This window comes from Pteronotus mesoamericanus, unplaced genomic scaffold, assembly GCF_021234165.1.
Source record: "Pteronotus mesoamericanus isolate MK-2021 breed Mesoamerican mustached bat unplaced genomic scaffold, CSHL_Meso_final scaffold_232, whole genome shotgun sequence".
Classification (NCBI taxonomy): Eukaryota; Metazoa; Chordata; class Mammalia; order Chiroptera; family Mormoopidae; genus Pteronotus; species Pteronotus mesoamericanus.
The window spans coordinates 17,628,683-17,651,268 of NW_026555311.1; the positions used below are offsets into that span (position 1 = coordinate 17,628,683).

At 37.8% G+C, this 22,586-nt stretch overlaps 1 protein-coding gene across 1 annotated transcript in view; it reads left to right on the top strand.

Annotated features, from left to right (window-relative positions):
* Nucleotides 1-22,586, top strand: part of UNC5C (unc-5 netrin receptor C) — a 352,798-nt gene that overhangs the window by 279,693 nt on the left and 50,519 nt on the right. The window contains exons 5-7 of the mRNA XM_054591714.1: nt 8,490-8,670; nt 12,028-12,195; nt 14,858-15,022. Coding sequence (XP_054447689.1) covers nt 8,490-8,670; nt 12,028-12,195; nt 14,858-15,022 — 514 coding nt within the window. The remainder of the gene's footprint in view (nt 1-8,489; nt 8,671-12,027; nt 12,196-14,857; nt 15,023-22,586) is intronic.

Below are 22,586 nucleotides of genomic sequence, written 5' to 3' on the forward strand. Positions count from 1 at the left end.
GCACCTCAGGTGGTTTATTAATGCGAGGGATGGGAGGAAGCAAAGTCTCAAAGTGAGATCAACTAGAAGCATTGAAATGACCAAAATATGAGCAGGATTCAGAGGCCAGACCAAAGTGCTGACCCCTGATTAACTGAGATTGGCTTACAAATAAATAGCATTGCAACAATGCAATTAATTGCTATTCAATATAATAAAATTCTGCCATAATGAAAAATACTATACTGTTTGTTAGGATTTTACTTAGGGTTTTTGTAAAGAGACTCACTGTGAAATTCCCTCACATGGAGGAGTGTTGCTTTTTCTGGTGGTATTGGGTTCTGGAGGCACTTCATTAAAAAGATATATTTTTAATAAAAGGATATATTTATAAGGCTTTTATATAGATTCCTTTTACTGATTCAGACAATCCCTTATGTGATAAACAGAATTATCCTCACACATTGTTCTCCCTTTCAATTAACACTTTATCATTTTTGTCTAAGACAAGATGGGAACAAATTATTTTTTATACATGTTCAGTTACTACTTAGTGCTAAGAAAGAGATGATGTAAGAGAAGCAGAGTCATCAAGGTTTTGTTGGTGACATTGTTTTAGTATATCTTAAGAGAAAAATATCCCTCTGTTCATGGAAACAATGGGAATTTTGAGCAATTTAGCTGTTGTCAAAATCATGCTGCGCTACTTGAATTTCTTGTAAGACTAGCCAGATCTGAACTCATCATTATCCTTTCCACCATCAAATATTTTTTGCCTCCTTTATCCCTGACCCACACACAGGTACCTGCACCATAAACTGGAGGTACGGGTTTCTTGCACTCTCTTTTCCACATACAACCTACTCTGCTGCCCTGTCCCTTCAAATCACTTTCTGAATCCATTATTTTCTTCCCAGCCCTGTTGCTACTTCCTTAATTCTCTTTTCATGGTCTCATTAGGACTATGACAAAAGCCTCTCACCGGTCCCCAGCTTCCCTTGTGCTTCCTTTTTAGTCCACACTGCCCCTGAAAGAGTAATTTTTGGGTCCGTGTCATCATGTGTCTTCCCTCTAAGCCCTTCAGTGGATTGCAGCAACTATGGGTAAAAGGCCAGGTGTCAGAATGGCACTGGAGCCCTGGATGATTTCCTGAAAACAGCTTTATCCTTGCTCTGCTCCCCCTGCCTGTGCGTTAACACCCAGCTGTCCAGAGCCCAGGCTCCCCAAGAGGCTTCAAAAAGCCTGCACCAAAAAGCCCGTTGTTTTCTCCTCCTCAAGTGCCCTCATCTTCCACTTTCCTCTTTTGCTTTCCCAGGGAGCTTAGTTTCACCCTCCAGAAACTAGTTCAGATATTTCCTCCTCAAATGTCATGTCCCCACATTACTTGAACCTCAGTTTATCTTCACCCTGCACATATGTTTGTGGTTTCTCTATCACACTGTGGCTATTTGTTTATAGGTGTGTCTTCTATCCAGAGCTCCTTAAGCAAAGCAGAGACCTGATTTGTCTCTTTGTCCCCCAGCACGTGACACAATGCCCAGCACATTGTAGGTGGTCAGTGTTTGTGGAATGTAATTGAAATCACAAGATGCCTAACTCTTTGTTGAAAACTAAAATTCTTGGGAGCTGTATTATAGGCTCAGGTTTACCGTGACCACCTAAACTATGTGTTTACTAGATGGAAATCTATAGTAATTACTCAAACACTTTTTAAAAAAATTTTCCAGCAAACATACAGGTATAGTGTGGGCTGGAGAGGTGTGCCACTTCCAAAGATGTCTTAGCTAAAACATGCAGCCACAGGCCCCTTTTAGACTCATAAACGGCAGAGAAACATAGAGCGTTTCCCAGCAAAGCTCTCCAGGCCCTCCTCCAGCTCATGATTTCTCCGATGAGTCCACTTGGTGCCCAGGCCAGCTCTGTAGGATTTTTCTTTAGGCAGTAGAGTTCTGTGTTCTTAATCCGGAACAACTTGCTGAGAAGGGCTGTTTAAGATGGCCATTACTAAATATATTTAATATTAATTTTGACAGGTAAAGCACCAACTTTATAGAGATCTAAAAAGTGTGTGTGTGAACAGACTTGATCCCACTACATTTTGTTGTTCATACAGTCAGTGATACTAATTAAGCACCTGCCACGTTCCCATTCTAGGCTCCAGGGATAGAACAATAATCAAAAACAGACCAAAATCCATGGAGCTTAGATTCTGATGGAGGAGACAATTAAACTAAAAACACAAGTAAAACATAGACTATACGAGATGCTAAGTGTTATGGAGAAAATAAAGGATATGATGGGGAGAAATTGGGGACATTGACAAAGGGGAAAGGTTGCAGTTTTTAAGTTTGATCAGGAAGTTTCTCATTGAGAAGATGACATCTAAGTAAAGACCTAAAGAAGAGAAAGGAGCAAACTATGGAAGGAGATACCTGGAGAATGGCTAGGCAGGCGCACCAGCTGACTCAAAACCACCGAGGCAAAAGCACTCCCCTCCCCCCCACGATGTGCACAAGGACCACCCAAGAAGCCGGCACGCTAAAGAGAGACAGGGAAGGAGTACTACCATGTGCCACATAGCAACATTTAGGACAACCACACACTGTGCATGACGGTGGTCCCAGAAGATTATAACAGAGTCAAAAAATTCCTATCATCTAATGACATCATAGCCATCACAGTGTCGTAGTTACTCATGGGTTTGCATTACTCATTATGCATTACTCATGGGTTTGTGGTGATGCTGCCCATCATATAAAAGTATAGCAAACACAGTTGTGCACAGCTAATAATACTTGATAATGATTATAAACAACCATGTTACTGGTTTATGTAGGTACTATGGTTTTATCATTATTTTAGAGTACAGTCTTTCTACTTATAAAAAATACTGGCATAAAATAGTATGCCATGTCACACCAGCAGCAGCCTCATACATTTCATGTTTACTGCATCTATTGATTAAATCATTTTCTCTTGTGCTTTATATCATGTTGTTTGTACAGTAACATGGCATACTGTCTTGTAACCTAGAAGTAATTGGCTATATCATAGAGCCTAGATGTGTAGTAGGCTATACCATCTAGGTTTGTGCAAGTGAACTCTAGGATATACGCACCACAACAAAACTGCCTAACATATATTTCTCAGCATGCATCCTGGTCATTAAGGTACATGATTTTAAAGAGGTGCTCTCAGGGAGGGCAGGGGTCCTGGTGATGCAGGGGCCTTGTGGGTCCAGGTAAGGTCTTTAGTTTTGACACTGAGCAAGATAGGGAGCCACTGGAGGGTTGGAGATGACGTGTAGCATGATCTGACTTAGGGTTAAGAATCACTCTAACTGCTGGGTTGAGAATAGACTACTGAGGGCCAAGGGGAAAAGCAGAAGGAAGACAGGAAGTTGTTGCAATAATCCAGGAGAGAACTGATGGTGACTTGAACCAGAAATAGAGTGGTAATGAGGGCATGAGAAGTTGTCAGGGTCCAATGTGCTGCTCTGACATTAAATGGGCAAAGGGAGAGGAAGAGAGGGATCAAGACCAAGTCTCAGGTTTTGCCTAAGTAACTGGAAGGATGGAGTTGACATTAACTGATATCAGTAAGGCTGCGGGAGGGGCAGGTTTGGAGGGATAGTTCCAAAGGTTGTAAGACAACTGAGTGGAGTTGCAAGAAGGCTGCTGAATATATGAGTCTGGAGTTCAGGGGCAGGGTCTGGAATGGAGATAAATTTAGGATTCATCTGTATGGACTTGATGAGTTCATGAAAGAAGTAAATATGGACAGAAAATAGAAAAAAGAAAAGGTCCAAGGACAGAGCCCACAGAAACCATGGACGATGGGGTCAGGTAGGATGAAAACCAGGAAAGTGCCATGTCCAGAGAAAGCAAGAGAGCAGGAAGGAATGGCCGACTGGATCAAAACTGCTGCAGAGTCAAGGAGGGAGAGCTCTGAGACCCCCTCAGCGCATCCAACACAGTGAAAGTGATTGCTGACTTTGAAAAGAGCAGCTCTAGTGAAATGGTGGAGATGGAGGCGGATTAGACTACTCTAATCCGTAGTCTAATTCAGTAGCAATGAAGAGGAAAAAAATTGGAGTGAATATAAACAACTATTCTAAGGCATTTTGTAAGGTGAGCAGAGAAATGTGGGGGTAATAGAGACAGAAATGAGTGGGAGAGATTCTGTTTTAAGTTGTGGAAATAACTGCATGTCTGCATGCCAATGGAAATGATTCAGTAGGAAGGGGGAAATGAACGATTTAAGAGAAAGAGAAGAGAATAGAGTAAGAGAAAGGCAATTGGATGCCAAGTACAAATGAGAGGTGACAGATAGGAGCGCAGAGAGCTGACCCAGTAATAAGAGAGAAGGTGCAGGAAAGAGGTGGGTACGCAGGTGGTGGGGGCTTTGGAAGAAATGATTGTCAGTGTTCTCAGCAATGGAGAAACGTGGTCATCAGCTGAGAGTGAGGATGGAGTGAGAGGTAGTGTTTAAGGCAAGAGGAGAAGGTGTGAAATAGCTTTCTAGGATCGTGGGACAGTGAACAGACAATGGAAATATAGTATGATTTGGGGGGGGCAGAATTAAGGGCCCACTTGAGTTCTGCTACCATGAGTATAAAATGAGCCCACAGCCATTGTCCACGGCAGGGACAAAAAGGTAGAGTACACAGGAACACGAGCAGGTGAGCACCTTGAAGTGAGAAAAGGATGAGAGTCAAGGGTATAATGCAAGAGACTGTAGATAAAGTCAGACACTGGAATTTGTACCTGGTGAAAAGTAATAGGAAACATGAGAGGGTGAGAGACAAAGTTGGTAAGTTCAATGGACTGGAGGTCCTGGTACAGGGTTTTTAAAATAGTGGTCCTAGAGAGAATAGGCAGGCAAGACAGAAAATGGGGAAAAGAGAGGACAATTGAAAGTGAGTTTTAAGAGGGGTGGCAACTAGTGGTAAAGACAAGAGCTAGGCCAGTGCTGCTCAAACTTGAATGTGCACATAAATCCCCTGGTGTTAGTATGATATACATTTTGATTCAGTAAGTCTAGGGTGGGGCAGAGCCTGGGATTCTGCATCTCTATCCAATTCCCAGGTAACATAGATGCTGGTGGTTCAAGGAACTTATTTGAAAGGCGGTGATCTAGTTTGCTATTCCTCAATCCTAGCAGTAAACTACAGTCCCAAGGGGAGTTTAAAAAATACTGATGCTCCACTCGTCTTGACCAGTGAGTCAGAGTTTCTCTGGGTTGAATTTGGAATTGATAGATTATAAATGTTCTCCAAGTCATTCTGCAGTGAAGCCTGGGTTGAAAACCTCTGTCCTAGAAAATGTGACTATGAGTATGACTTGGAGTCAAGATCATTGCAGGAGGGAGGGTTATGGAACTGAGGGGCCAAAATGTTGAAAATGGCACCTTTTGTTATTAAAATCATCAGAAATTATGACGGAAGTTGTACTGGATAAAATGGCTATGAATCCAGAGGTCTGTAGATGATTTAAAAATACATAGGAATTGGGTGACATAATCCGATGGCATGAGAGTTAAAGGAAGGCTGTTTGCACAGAAAAGTCTGAAACGGACAGTGCAGAGCCCATAGGGGGCTCCCTGGCACCCCCAACACAGCGGTATGTGGGATTTAGGAAACATCCCCCATTGGAGAGGATTCCAGAAGAAACAGTAACATCATGAAGAACTAGGTTTTTAGTTAGAGAAAAGTGAGGGGGGAAAAAAATTTTTTTAATGGAATTCTTTGGAGGATTTCACAACTGTGTTCCACGGCCAGATGGAAAGGATTTAAGGATTCTGGAGGGCGGCGGTGGAAAACTGTGGAGCAGGATGAGGACTCCGGCGCAGGAGAGCGACGCCCTGCAGCTTGGCCCTAAGCTTCTCGTGGAGATGATGGTCTGACATTTCGCAGGGTGTTGTGGCGCGCCTGGGAGTATCGAAACATGGAGAACTGAGAGGAAGGGTCCTTCTAGAAGCTGGGGAAGTCCTGGGCTCCTCTCTTCATTTCTACAGATATTTTCTAGATATTTTATTCAAACAAAGGCATACAAATTAGCCCGTCATGGGAAACAGATCAAAGATGAGCTGCTCTGGTTCAAGCGGAAGTTCGGGGGCGAGGGCAGAGCCCCTGCAGGACCCTGGGGCCTCCCCAGCCCTTCTGTGCTGCTGGGGCCCTTGGGGCTCAGGCCCTAGTCGCGGCTCCCAGGTCGGTGAGAAACACCCAAGGAAAACGCAACCGTCCATAAAAAGTAAAGACCACGTGCTCAATAATCATGTTAAGTCTTTTAAAATCTTTTGTCAAGTGTTCCAGTTGCTCTCTTTCCTCCTTGTAATAAATTCTTCAAATAAGCAAGTGGTTTTCAATATCCCGTGGGACTTTTAATGTCACTTATGATTAGGAGAACAATATTGTCGTTAACCAATATTACATGCATAGAGAAACCATAGTTTTGAACAGTCACGACTTAGGGCAGGTTCTTCAGAAGCAGACCACGAAGCAAAGGTTTGAATGCAAGTGGTATTTAAAAATGCACTCCCAGGAGAGCCTTGAGGTGGGCAGAGCAAGCAGAAGAGAAAAGGGAAGCCCAGAAAGAATGTGAATTCAGAGCCGATCCCTGCAGCAGTACTCTAGAGAGTGAAACCTCAGACTTTGACTGCGATTGGCCAGTTTCCTAAGGCTTTTCTCCACACCTTGTGAGACTCTGTGGAGGGGGCAATCGGTCAGTAGGATGGGAACCCCTAGGCACTTCCAGGCAAAGAGTCCAGGAGCCTGACTCCAGTCCTTTGGAAAACAGTAGCAGGTATAAAGTTCCTGAAAGAAAAGCACAGAGCGCAGAAACAGACACACACACAAGTAGAAGAGATCTACAGCCAGCTCAAGGGAACCCAGCAGTGCCTTCTGTAAGTGGAAAGCATTCTTCAGAACGGCATAGATAACCTAGACAAAGATTAGATTAAAAATTATTAATGTCACTTTTCAATTACTGTCAAGTCAATTTCTGATGGTATGAGTTTTGCTACCTTCCCCCGTGCACTTCCAACAGGATCATATTGCCACACACACAAGGGCCATATTTTGAAAAAATCCAGGTCAAGTGAGGATAAGTATCTGATCAAATATATCCAGACATGGCCCTGACTGAATGTGTAGTCTCTATTTGAAAACAAAATGCGTGTTTTAAGCTCCACTGTTTTAGATGAATTCCATTTTCTTTCTCACTTCCATTAATGTAAACACCAAGAATGGTTACCTATTTCAAAATTTACATGATTACAAAGAGTTGCTCTTACCGACTTTCTCATACTTTTTTTTCCAAGGTTGTTGTTGGTTTTTGTTTTTCCCTTTAAATTATGATCTCTCTTCCACTGATTAGAAGAGCATTATTTTAGAGTCCCTGAGTTAGATTTAATTTAGAGCCGTGCAGCATCAAGCACACTGACAGATTTAGAGATTAATTTCCAGACCTCTTGTGGTGCTAGAGAAGCTCCTTAAGATTTTGAAAATGGCAACACTATTGACTCCCTACTGCTAAAGGTTACCTGTATTCACATCCACACTAACGCAAAAGGAAAGTTTAAATGTGATAAATATCAATGTTGTTTTGTTTATGGACAAACCTGTGTATAAGAGCGGAAAATAAGAAACGGTTTATAAGACAAGAAGTAGTTTATCCTTTATAGGATAGCTTATACAGATATATCTCCCTTCTTTCATTCCATAGGGATAACATTGCTGTTGCTAAGTTGATATTAATTACATAGAAAAAAAGTGTAGCTTAATAATTTTAAACAGTCATTTCTGAGTTTAGGTTCTCCAGAAGCAAACAATGAGCCGAAGATTTGAGGCCAGTGATATGTAAAGAGATTTGAGTATGACTACATGCTATTTGGATTATATTGAGAGTTGGGAGAAAACCTTTTTTCCTGAACTATTTTGGCTTAGATGCATCTCCAAATATATGTTTACTGCATTTTAAAATAAGTGCATTTTCAGGGAAATTTAATCCATATGTTTCAGCTGGTCTACACATAAATCATCCAAATGTTGTTTTATTAGAGCTACATGTGTAAGATGCCTCTTGAGTTTTTAAAATAGTTCTGATATTCTTTTCTGAAAAGCTGCAGGTAGGTTGCCAAAAGTAAACAATTGCAACAGCAAAGGGTTTGAGTTAAGTCTGAAATGCTTAGCCTATTATTTTTGATTGGGTTCTAAACCTGGCAGCGGCACATTCCCTGTTGCTGCCTGCAGGGCGCAGTGAAAACAATTTAAACATTGTATTACCCAGTGGGTTCATTGACATTTGAGAACACCATAGTACAGACAGAATCAACATGTTTGGCAGGTGAGTGATAGATACTTCACATGACCTCAGAAAGTTACTTCCTCCCAGTTTGCAGAAGTTCATAGCATGAAGCAGTGTTATACATATTGCAAAACATAAGTTAAGATGGGCAGATATCAGGGCATACAAACGGGGGAATTCTCTATTTATCTTGTGCATCTTTAGGTGGAATGGTTGAAAAATGAAGACATAATTGATCCTGTTGAAGATCGGAATTTTTATATTACTATTGATCACAACCTCATCATCAAGCAGGCCCGCCTCTCAGATACCGCGAATTATACTTGTGTTGCCAAAAACATTGTTGCCAAGAGGAAAAGCACAACAGCAACGGTCATCGTCTATGGTGAGTGAGCTTGTGGGGTCTCAATCTAGTTCATGTCAAAGTGAAGGTCTCATTTTAATTTTAAAACATCAAATGCAAGTCTCCTTTTCAATGCCCATTGCTGCCCTCTCCCAGCTTCTCATGTGGATGGTGAGGTTTAATTCCTTCCCTGACACTCATGGAAAGGCTAGACTTGGGAATTCCTAGCCCTTTGTCAGTCAGTTTATAGGAAAGTGAAGGAAATCCACTTAAGTGCCAGCCACTTCCCTAAGCCCTCCCCTCTCCCTACCCTGGTCCACTGAGATCTAGAGTGAATTTGGAGAGGAGATGCTTAACGCAGCCTGTTGCTCCTTCTGTGAACCTTAGTTCAGTCCAATGACTGCAAAACGTCAGATAAACTGGAGCTGACATGTTCGTTCCCCAAACACATCATGGCAACTTTAACTTCCTGGAACTTGCTTTACACCTTCCATCTGGAACATTCAGAGTAAGGAAAAGCACTGCCTTCACCAAGTGGCCCTAATCCTAACCATGTGGAAAGTTCAATATCATGACTTCTTCAAGAATCTTCCCTGCCACTCTCTGGCCCTTCCTGATCTATCTCATTTCTAAGCCTATCATTTCTCCTGAAATAGTAAACAATTTCCCACCCAATTTCGCTGTGGCATGTGATTGATGCTTTTTCTCCCTGTCTGGTTTAGAGCTCAGTGGATTTCTAGTCATTTCATGAGTAGCTCCTTCTCCCCCGCTGTGTCATCTTTAAGCTAGTTTATGCACTAAGAGTCAACTCTATACAATTACGTATTTCTCACAGTTTAGACACACAGTAGGTCTTCATATTCTTGATGAGTTATTGTCTCAGAGGAAACTGAACAACCTTGGGAAGGACTTTGAGGTTATGCCACATCCTGAATGACATGACTGCCACTTAAAATCTAAAGAAGCTTGTCAAGGCTGCTCCAGTGTTTAGTGACATTCCAGGGGCCTTGATATCTGGATGACTCTGAAGGAGTGACAGCCACCAGCAAGTACCCGGCTCAGGGTACTTATAACAGACAACACCTCTTGGACGGATGTGCCCTTACGCTGTACAGAGCTCTGAGAACAGAAACCTCTGTGACGTTCCAAAGGCTGAATGTAGTGATGCTTTAAACTATCATTTTCATCACAGGACAGATGCTTACTATTTTCTTTAATTCTGTGAATACTCCGAGGTTTAATTTTCTAGTCATGCTAATCACTATGTTGAATTGTAAGCAAATGCTTTCTTAAGTCACAATGAAATGTTCCTGTTTGTCTTTTTATAAACCAAATGACTTAATTAACTGCATTAAAAATGCAAAAGAGAAATGGAGCACATCACAGTACATACTTGTAATAAATAACTAATGAAGGCAGACTCTATATAGATGCGTTGCATAGATGTGTAATATACATGCACATCGCTTCTCCTATGGAGAACATACTTTCAATATCCAATAATTACAATCAATAATCACAAGTAATCAATAATTACAAGCCAAACATTGTCTTTAGGAAAGATCAAACATAAATCACAAGCATTCTGAGTTCAAAACAGCATTGGGCTAGGGTTCCAGGGTCCTGTGAACTAATTCTACTGACCACTCACTGACTCTCAGCTGCACTTAAGCAGGATGCTTGGAGCCCATCAAATGAGGGAATAAGCCTAGGATCTTCAAAAACTTTTCTTTTTTTCCTAAAAGTTTGAGATTATTCATTTCTCATTAAAATCCTAACAGAGCAACACATGTATATGTAACCCTAAATGTCAGCTTGCCAATATGGTAGTAAGAAATTTATACTGATAATTCCACAACATTTGGAGCTTTGAAAAGTTGAGTAGGCTAATGTGCTTTTTGAAACACTAACACTCTACTTATTAACCACTTGTTTGTCCTTTTTAGGGCCCCATAAAATAAATTGTCCAAGGCTTACAGGTTGGGTTCACCAGAAGTCCACAGAAAAACATATACACCTAACCAGGATTTCATTTTTGAGGCAGCTGTGTATATTTATTTTTGTTAGTGTCATTTTTAGATTGAAAATATATGTCTATTACAGAAAATCCAGGAATCACAGAATGGCCAATGAAAAAAATGCCTATTAATCTTATCATCTTGTCATCCAAAGATAGCTTTAAAAAAGAGTCTTACATACCACTGATTTTTTCTACTTACTTAAAACATAATATTGAAATACTTATTTATTACTAAATAGATTTCTACAACATCACTTTTAGTGACTGCCTAGGAGTCAACTGCATGAACATGCATGGTTCCTTTACCATTGTCCTATTGTTGAACATTGTAGTTGTTTTTAATTATCTTTATATAAAAAAATAACTTGTGAAAAATACTCTTGTTTGAGTCTGTGTATATATGTGCATTAACACATGGATGATTATTCCCTATTGCACAGGTTTCTAGAAAGGAGATGTTGGGCATGTGATATGCTCACATAAGTTTGTGTTACTTGAATGGCTAACACTTTTCTTTCCTATCAGGAAGCATAAGCATATATTAGTTGTGTCATGTCCTAACTACCAGCAAATTATTTTTGTTAGAAATTGCTTAATTACAAAAAAGTCATAGACTCACATTTTTGAAGTACTAAAATATATCATTGTAATTTCTTAGGTGAGATCTCAGAGGTAAATAAAGAACAGTGTTAGACTATAAGTTTGATTATCTCATCTATAGTGACATCTCCATCAAACACCATAATTAGCCTTTATACACAAAAATAGGTGCATTTCAATTACATCAACTACTTGCCAAATCAATCAAATAGCTACTCAATTAGTAAAAAATCCAGCAACATAGGACTTGATTTTTTAACCAGGTTCAATGGTTAGTTAATAAAACTGACTAAAATTCCTTAAAAGGTTTGTAAAGTTTACATATGCTAAAGAAAAATATTTAATCATCTGTTATTAAGAAAAGACAGAATAATTTTATTCAGTTCCCATGTTTCAGATCCACTTAATAGCCTTGGCATAAGAATGTAAATATTTATTATTTGAGATAAGCTGTCAAAAGTAATTTTTGGAGCTTAACAAAGTAAGGGGATGTATTTTGTTTTAAAAAGAACACAGAGCAAGGAAAAGAGAACACAAATTGTATTTACTTTTTTGAGTAGGTGAGTAAATGTTGGCAATGAATTTTATTTATCTCTGTGCTTATATTCTTCAGCTTTGTGATAAAACTTTGAATGAAATGGTGGCCAAGGTCCCTTCTCGCTTTGAATTTTATAGTTGCTTGGGAGATAACATTTTGTTTATGTGTTATTTGTGGTTTATGTGTCTGTGGGTGCATACACTTATATTTAATCTACATTTTATTATTTACCTCCTTCCAGTAAATGGTGGCTGGTCTACCTGGACAGAGTGGTCTGTGTGTAATAGCCGCTGTGGACGAGGGTATCAGAAACGCACGAGGACCTGTACCAACCCAGCACCACTCAACGGTGGTGCCTTCTGCGAAGGGCAGAGTGTGCAGAAAATAGCCTGCACCACATTATGCCCAGGTAAATAAACCAGCGTTTTCATTCTAAATGTCTCCTTCCATTACAGAAATATGTTTTAAGGGTTATGTACAAAGCCTTATCCTTGACCCAAATGTGTGATAAACATTATTTAAATCCATCAAATCATTCATTGCTTACATTGCTGACAAATCAGATATTTTCCCCCCAAAGAGAAGTTAACTTTATTATCCAGACATAGAAAAATAGTATAAAACAGGAAATTAAACATTTATAAACATCGTCTTTCTCTATTACTAAACAAAACTGCTGGAGCCAAGAATGCAGATTCTGTAATTCAAAAGATTTGAGCAGCATTGAAAGTCACACATTTTAGAAATAGCAATCCTTGGTCTCCAGAAAGCCCTGGAAATTGATTGAAAGTAAGATTCAGAAAATGCTTTAGACTGAAATATTGGATATTTGGTGTCAGTTTCTGGGCAAGTGCAAGTAAAACATTTGGATGGAATTAAAAGAAGTCTAAGCTTTGTGACCCATGAGCTAATGGATTCTGAAAATACAGTGCAGTCAGAGCTTTATTATCTGTACATGTTGGTCACCTATTTTGTGAGTTATTTGCCAACATTGTATCCCTCTGCCTCTGAGCATCTTTCTGTGCTATTTTATATTGTCACCTGCTCTTATCCCCAAGTAAATTGAAGCCAATATCCACCAAAACCAAAACTCACTAAACTGACTAATAAATAAATTGAAAATTCTAGCTAAAATTATGCTTGAAATAATTCATAAATTTAGTGCACTCCATTGAGGCAGCTATTATATTATCGATTTCATTATTTAGGACGTCTTTTTACCTCTAATTTTGTCTAATTTTACTTCCCTTATTTTGTCTAATTTTTGTCTAGTTTATCCTTTTAAAAAGAAAGATTTTACTCATTTATTTTTACAGAGAGGGGAGAGAGGGAGAGAAACACCAGTGTGTGGTTGCCGCTTACATGCCCCCTTCTGGGCAACTGGCCCGCAACCTAGGCATGTGTTTGACTGGGAATTGAACCAGTGTCCTTTTGGTTCACAGACCAACACTTAATCCATTGAGCCACGCCAGCTAATGCTAGTTTATCCTTTAATACAAACTATCTCAGAGATAGGTTGAAGAAATGAACTAAAAAGAAAAACATTGTCTATATTTTGTATTCTTGTGTTGATTTCCAAATATCAAAACAGTATTCTACATTGAACCCTTGAGAGCTTTTATTTATGGAACAAATTTTGACACTTAGCTAGGTTTACAATTTCAGTATTTTATCCTGTACTGTTCTATATTTTATCTAGATGTTGGCTCCCACAATGAAAAATGTTTTGAGCATTTTGAGTTGAAATAGACATATGCGTGTGTGTGTGTGTGTGTGTGTGTGTGTGTGTGTGTAATTTAGAATGGTCGAGGTCAGAGCAAATGCTTTTCTCCAGATAGCTGGGAACAGCTTATATAGGCAGCTTTGTATGATTAAAGTATTAATGCTTTCATTATTTTTTCATGTGCACATGTTTATATTTCTCTACATATTATACATAATATATTTACACAATAACTTGAATATGAAATCATATAATCGACTATTAAAATAATATTATTTCTATCAATTTGCAGGTATAAGGTGCTATATATATTAGATGTTTAATAAATCATACTTAACATTATTTACATTGAATTCTAGATAAAAATAATTATGTATTTCAGGAAAAAAATTTTTAAATTGAGCATTTATCAATATTTTTATATTATTAATGTAAAAACCTTTAAAGAATATATTTTAAAATATGACCTTAGTGAGATTTACTGTATATTTAACTTGGAAATTTAAACTGTTTTTAAATAAAGATATCTCAGCTCATTATCATTGAAATTACTGCCCAGTCAGCCACCAAAAATAGGAAGAAAGGGAGTCAATTCTAAGTGATTGAATCACAGCAGAAAATTAAAAATGACTAAATATATTTTTAAAGTAAAAATACAAATGTATATACATCATAAAATAATGGAATGGAATCATCAGATAATAAATGGAAAATAGTCTTTTCATGAAGGCATTGAAGATCTCAGGAGAATCAATTAGCCTGGATGAAAAAATAAAAAAGATATATAGGATATACATACTATAGATATAGATGATAGATGATAGATTAGATAGATAGATAGATAGATAAATGGAAGGAAGGGAGGGAGGGAAGAAGGGAAGGAGGGAAGGAGGTAGGAAAGGAGAGGAAGGAAGGGGGAGAGAGAGCGAGAGGAAGGAAGGAAGGAAGGAAGGAAGGAAGGAAGGAAGGAAGGAAGGAAGGAAGGAAGGAAGGAAGGAAGGAAGGGAGGAAGGAAGGAAGGAAGGGAAGGAAGATTTAAATGGTAAATGGATGGGTCAGTGTGTCAGTGTGTTTGGCTTCTGTGTGTCCAAGCAATTCATTTAGCTACATTGCTTGGTCAGTGAGTAAACAGTCATACAGCTTGTAAGGAGAGTTCTCAGGGCCCAGTGTATGTACGCAGAACACGCTCTACTTCCAACAGTTGAAATAAATGTAGTACTCCTTGGTGGGCCATTTTCTTCAGCTGGTTTTGTTTTTATTCTTGAGCTCAGCTCCCCTGGGCCTCAAGAGGCTACTTGTCCATGTGACCTGATGCTGGGTTTTGTTTTGTTTTTTTTCCCTGTGGCAGTGGATGGCAGGTGGACCTCCTGGAGCAAGTGGTCTACTTGTGGGACCGAGTGCACACACTGGCGCAGGCGGGAGTGCACGGCGCCAGCCCCCAAGAATGGAGGCAAGGACTGCGACGGTCTGGTCTTGCAGTCCAAGAACTGCACTGATGGGCTTTGCATGCAGAGTAAGTCTTTTTGAGCAAACAGTGCACACCGGGGAGACCTGAGATCTAACCATTTAGAATTCCTTGCAGGAAATATTAGAAATTAAAAAGTACTTGAACATCAAAAAATGTAATAATATACCAGTATCCTAGGTCTCTTCCCAAGGTGAAAAAGGTGAACTCCCAGGAACCAAAAGGAATAACTGTGCCCAGTTAACAAATGACACACACAGCATTTGCCTCCCATGAGCAAAGTGTGATTTAGTCATCTCCAGAGAGGGGCTGCCATTCTTTCCAAACCAGGGAACCGCTACTTGGTTTTATTAGAGTGCACAAAAGGGCACCCTAAACACCTCATGGAGTCACATGACTTCCCCCAAATAAGCTATTTATTCCTAATTCATGGCTGTTAGCGAACTAGGGTCCATGGGGTATATAATATGTACAAGGACAGCAAACACTTCTGCAGGGGGCCTTACCAAGTTACAAGTGTTTTGTGGGAACACCTTCACAGCTCCTTGAAAATGATGGGTTTTCTAAGAAATTGTATTTCTTTAAAGGAAACAATGTTAATAAAAGATAAAATTTTAAAATGGGTTTAGAAGATTGGCTCAGGAATATAATGAATATTTGAAGCTAAATAGTCCTCATTTTTTTCATGACTTTGTTCTTTAGGTTTTCTTAATGAGATGGTTGTTACCCTTTTATCACGGAGCCCTTAGATGTACAAAATTACCGTCTCTTTCATGACAATGAATTAAGGTACTAAGAATTGTTCTGAAATCACACACATATAGATGAATAGGTCAAACGATGTACTCTTTGTATCTTTATGGCGGCCAAATGTTGACATTTCTTATAACATGTTGCAAATTGCTTACAAATACAGGCAACTGAATATATTTGTGTAGAAGCTTTTTACAAATAAAATAGTTTATTTTCATCATATCTGTGAAATTCTGGTTACCTTCCAAAGTCTATCCACATAGGGACCTTTAAAAAGCAACTTTACTTAAAATACAAATGAGTAATTATGTTGCTGACACAGAATAAAAATCCAATAGGCCTTTTGTTTTTCTGTGCACGGTAGGTTCCATTCTTTGAAAACGGCTGCTGCTGAGTGTAAAAAGCACAGCTTCTGGTTATGATTTGGAGACTGCTGCTGTGTATCTTGCTAAGCTTGTACCTGAAAAGCAAGAATGAAAAGAATACAGCTGTTCTACTCACCATTTATCCAGATACAGCCTTTGTTCCTCTAGGCATGAGTTTGAGTGAGGATTAAAATAAAAACATATGCCACACAACTTATTCTTTTAACATTTTTATGATTTAGTATTCTTCAATTGTTCGCATTGAATCATGTGATTAAAAAATAGCAAAATTTGAACTCTCTCTCTCTCTCTTTCCCTTCCTCACTCTCTCTACGCTCTTCTTCTCTTCTTCCCCACCATGTTCCTGTCTCAGTATTATATTTTAACTTTGAGTGATTTAATTGCCCGCTACTTGTATTAGACTTTACTAATAAGGCTGAATACACATGTAAAAGTTGAATTCATAAATTCAAAATAAGATTTTTAAGGTCAGAACTGAACAGGAACAAAAAAGAAGGAACAAAAGAAATGTGGTCTGCTTCCAAATCTTGGCTATTATTAATAACACTGCAGTGAACATAGGGGTGCATATATTCTTTCAAATTAGCGTTTCAGTTTTCTTGGGATATATCCCAGAAGTGGAATTGCTGGGTCATAAAGCAGTTCCATTTTTTAATTTTTTGAAGTAATTCCATACTGCTTTCTACAGTGGCTGCATCAATCTGCATTCCCACCAACAATCCACAAAGTTTCCCTTTTCTCCACATCTTTGCCATTTACTGATGATAACCATTCTGACAGATTTGAAGTCATATCTCATTGTGATTCTAATTTATATTTCTCTGACGATTTCTCTGATGATTAATGACAAGTGCCCATAGGTAGATAAGTGGATAAAAAAGCTGTGGTACATTTACACAAGGGAATACTACTTGGCCATAAAAAAGAAGGAAATCTTAACCTTTGTGACAAGGATGGACCCTAGAGAGTATTATGTTAAGTGAAATAAGGCAGTCAGAGAAAGACAAATACTGTATAATTTCATTTATCTGTGGAATCTAATGAACAAAATAAACTAACAAGGCGGATACAGACTCATGGATACAGAGAACATACTGACAACTATCAGAGGGGAGGCAGTTGGAGGCTGGGTGAGAAGGGTGAGGAGATTAAGCAAAGGACTCACGAGAAAGAAAGACTCATGAACACAGACAATAGTATGGTGATTGCCAGAGGGAAGGGAAGATGTGGGGAGGTAGAAGAGAGTAAACGGGGGAATAAATGGTGATGGAAGGAGACTTGAATTGGGGTGGTAAACACACAATACAATATACATATGATGTGCTGTAGAATTGTATACCTGAAACCTATATAATTTTATTAACCTGTGTCACTGCAATAAATTCAATAAATAAATAAATAAATAAACAAATGTGGTCATTGAAAACAGTAAATAAGATGATATACATCAGGGATCATCATGTGTCAAGGATAATGATGCAAATGAATTAAACTCACCTGTTAAAGGAAATTCAGAATTATAGTAGGAAAACACAGCTTTATACTGTTTATGAGAGACAAAATGAAATCATAAGTGTAGAGAGAGATTCAAAGTTAAGTAGAACTTACAATATAGTTCAACCTTTATTTTATAATGTTCAATTAATGGCTCAGATTATCTGATTTGGCTATTCTTAATTCAATTCTATTTCCCACTGTGCCTAAGTAACACATCTTTGAGATTGTGTTTGCTCATAGCTTTAGTTTAGATTTTTGCTTTTCTTGATGCTTAGTTTTTAGAATGTTGAACTTTCCATTGAATATTTAATCAAAAGTTTTCTAAATTGTTTACCAGGCTATTAGTTGTTTGTGTAAGATGCCTTAAAAAGCCAGGTGCTTCCTCAACATCAATTTAAATTTTCAAAAGACTTTGAGGTTTACTTTAAAAATTATATAATATTTTACAGATAGAACAATGCTAAACATTAGTAAATGTGCAGTAAAGTAGAATCTTTTGTATTTTACTAACAGGAATACACATTTTTACAATTATTTGGGGTTGTGATTTGACGATATGAATTAAGAGATTTAAAAGTGTTCACAGCCTTTGACCCAGTAATCCTACTTCAGTGACTAAATTTTCAGTAAGTAATATGAATCCCTAAAAAGATGTATGTTAAATATGTCATATCCTTTGTATTTTACTCTAAAAAATGAAAAATCTGCAAGTCCAATATTAGAGCAATGGTTAAATAATACATGCTATTTCCATAAGGTATGATATCATATAGCCACTAAAATACTCAGGATGTTTAACATGAAAAGCAGAGTATAAATTTATAGGTACATTTTTTCATAAGTATGCAAAAGTAAGTTTTAGGGAAAGATTAATGAAGTTTATGCATTTATGCTTATGACATTACAACTGATTATTTTTCTTTTTCAATATGCATTATATTCTCAATATTCTTTATTTTTAGTACTTCATTATGTTTATAATTATAAATGAATTTTTGATAAAGAGATATTGAGAATTACCTGGAACAACTGCATATCTTGTAAGCAGAAGTCTCAGGATTTGAAATGTAGCAAAATCACTGATATGTCCTGGGAATTTGATCACATTGATTCAAATTAGATTAGATTTAAATTAGATTACAAAAAAAGTATTTGCACAAAATACTTGCGTAAAGCCCTAGTTGTATAAAATCCTGGGTGGCAAGAGTTACTTATAGCCAATAAATCAAGTGCGTTTATAAAAGGATTTGAAGACATGGGGATTTGGAACTGAATTATAGTTTTGCATTATTTCCCAGTTGCCTATTATATACCCTTGCAAATATACTTATCCTTAAACTCTTTTATAAATTGGATTTATTATGTGATGCTGTGTAATTTCATTTGCAAAACAATGTCATGGTCTTTAAGCAATTTCAGAAGCTCTACTAAATTTTTTAGGCCATTTATACACATTGATTGATACTGAAGTATATTAGACATCATGTACCTATTACACTAGATATATCGTCATGGGCCTGAAAAAGTAGCTCCTACACTGGAGACACTGCCTTCCAATTAGAACTTCCAGAAATTGGTGTTATTTCACCAGAATGCATTATTAAAGGTTAATTAAAAACCCTCAGAGTCACTTAATGTCCCAGAAAGAAGTTGAACATATTTGGTTTATAATCACATGGTTAATTAAAAAAAAAACCAGTTTAAAAACTGGAGTCCTTTAGTTTGCTGAAGGTAAGACTTGGAGTATTTTTCACTATTAAAAGTAACAACACATGTGGCTGATATGTCTGATGATGAGAAACTTAACACTAATAACAGATGAGACTGTTTGTACTTAATAATACTACAGAACAATGCATCTTATTCAGAAGGCAGTAATGGAAGGGCCATTGCACGGTACACCCATTAGGTTTCTTTATATCATTCCTAAAATTATATGGGTTTGCCATATAGTTTTGAAATAGGATTTACTTGAAATGGTTCTGTGGAGAGAGAGAGAGAAAAAAAAGACAGAGAGAAAGAACACTAGACACAGAAAAAAAGATACAGAAGAAGAAAAAAGCACTTAGGACAGTCTCCAAAAATGCTAAGCCAATACGCATATTTTACCTTTTTATCTTTTATGTTGAATACAATTGTGTTACCAAGACCTGACAACTTTGAACTTTTATGATCTTTATAACGAATATGTAGTAAAATCTACTTTGTCATGGTTGGCATTTAATGGTTTAATCCATGCTTACTTTTTCCTTTTCAAAACAACAATCCAAGGACTACGTATGTGGCTTAGTCCAGAAATGGTACTTTATATATATTTATCAATATGTTCAATTAGATTGTTACATACTGCCTCTCTTCCTAAGGACTTTAGTTTTTAATCCTATTTGAAGATTGGCATCCCATGTAGGAATATGTAACAGTTCAAATCTGAATTTAGAATTACTCTTTCTTGCTGAAGAAGGTTCATGCCCAGTAGACAAATTAAAAACTGCAATTTACAAACAAGAACTGCCTGGAATTGTGTCTGCATCAGTGAACTTCCTGACTTTGGGAAATTAAAATGTTATGCAGTCTGCAAATTTAGCGCTTTCTCCTCATTAAAAAATTTACATGTCACACAGGTCTTAATTCTCACATATAGAGGAAGTGGTGGAGCTCGGTGTATAAATTGTGGTGCAGACACATTGCATACCAGGTTCCCTGGAATCCCAGGTGCATTTAATGTGAGGAAATAATTTACTTTACAAATAATCTTTTCTTGACTTTAGAATGATGTGTTTATGACCGCCATAATAGGCATTTGAGAAGGTGCTAGTCAGTTCCCAGTGAAATTCTTGTCAACACAGCAATTTGATAGGGAATGAATAATTGTGAGTGTTCAGACAGTGAGTGCTTTTATCTACAGCCTAGAAAAAGTTGATGTCATAGCCATGTTTGTACAGTCCTTGATATGCGTAGTGTCCCAGCTGGCAAATAAATATTCTGTATGTGGACTCTCTGCCCCACACAGTGCTCTGCTATCTTCAGTGTAATAAGTGGGGTTTGCTTTTGCTTTTTTCCTCATAGGTAAAACATGTTCCTACTTTCGAAAACAGGGATATGGTTAGAAGTTGTAAGCCATAAAATCCTGCTGAACACCTATGCAGCCCCCACACGGATTAGTGTGAGAGGGCAAATGCAACGTCCTCAGCTTCTGTGATGGAAAGGAACCCCCTAGGGATGTCAAGAAAGGCGCCACCTTTAACGACCACGTTAGAGTGTGGAATTCTTCAGATCACATGGGTGCAGGGCCATGGCTTTCAATTACCTTTTATTCTTGACTAAAAATCCAGCAGATATGGTAATGTGTGCTAGAAATCAGCCTTTTCAGGACTCTGTCATTTTCTCCCCCAGATGCCTTTACTACCATGGATTATAGTGTCATTGCCTTTGGATTTAATAGTTCATTACTCTTCTTAAGGAACACTGATGGGGATAGAGTCGACTTCATTAAGAACCCTGGGGTAGCTCAACTGTGGATTTGATTTTACTCAAGTGTTGAGCTAAATTTTAGACATTTATTCTACACTTACTGTGAATCACAAAATAAGACTTGTATATCCTGAGAGGTTGATTCTGAGCTATTCATTCTCAGAAGGTGTGGTTGTTACTGTCAGGAAAATGGCTGTGGATATGTTAAGTGAGGATGGCCTCCTACCCTGTAAAGACTGGAGCTGAAGTACAACATGATAACAGTTTAGTAACTGACATCAGTGATAAGCAAATGTTCTTTTCAATTTTTGTTGGCATGTCCTAGAATTTATGTATTCATTTATTTTGAGATCCTTAAACCCCTGTCAATAAATAAACCCTCAGAAGAGTGGTAAATTATAATAAGTGACCTGAGTGTCTTTGACAGACCTGACCTTTGACATCATTAGTGAAGTCCTGATGGGCTGGCTAGATAAGAACTGACCTAAAAGGAAGAAACAAAACCTGGACATGTTTATTTTGAATGGCCCTTGAGGTTTTTAATAAGAACACTTGCATCATAAAAATGTAATCTGGGTGAGAAAAATCACATAACCTTTTGGCTTATGGTAAAGTCACTGGCAAGAAGACCAAACAGCTAGATCACGGAGAGGAAAAAATCCACCAAGAATAGCTATTCTTCTAATGCTAAGATCATAAAAATGAGGGCATCTTTTGAAGTCATCTACTCTACTTTAGATAGATAAATATGACTGTTTTCTAACCCAAAATTTGATCATTTACAAATATGTACCCTTATAGAACATAATGCTTTCATAAACTATAATTGAGTTATATTCATAATTTACATTCTGACCCTATATAAGATATGAGTTAGCCCCTATTTTTTTAATTCTCACAATATTATAAAATCTATTTTCGTGTATTAAGGTCATCCAAGAAGCCTCATATTGAAATATAATGAGTAAATCTTGAAGGCAAACAGGAACACTTTATAAAATTCCACCCATTTTCCTTTGGCTAGGAATTTGATAACTAATCTAAAGAAAGAGAGTTTGAATTCCCACCTTTGGTGGACATAAAATTTACTGTATCACATGTATTTTAGTTTAAAGGAATTGCAGATATAATTTCAACTTTATTCACTTTCTGCCCAGTGCACTGACTTCAGGCCCTGTCATAAATTGTGTCTGATTCCCATCTTTTGTACTATGTTAGATATGGCCAAGCCAAAGCAAAATTGACCTGAGTTTAATTTAATAAAACTAAAAAACTACAAAAATATAACCACATACATAGAACTTTTAATAATCCCCTAATAATAGCTCTGTTTTGTAAAGGAAGAAACTGAGGTGTAAAATTAAAACAGCCTACCCAATGCCCACAGGAAGTTAACATAGAAGGCAACATATAAACCCAAATCAAATCTATCTCATTTTGAAATACTTCTTTTTTCATGTGGGCCCTTAGGTGGTGGAAGCAACTGGCTATCAGTTTTTGGGGTT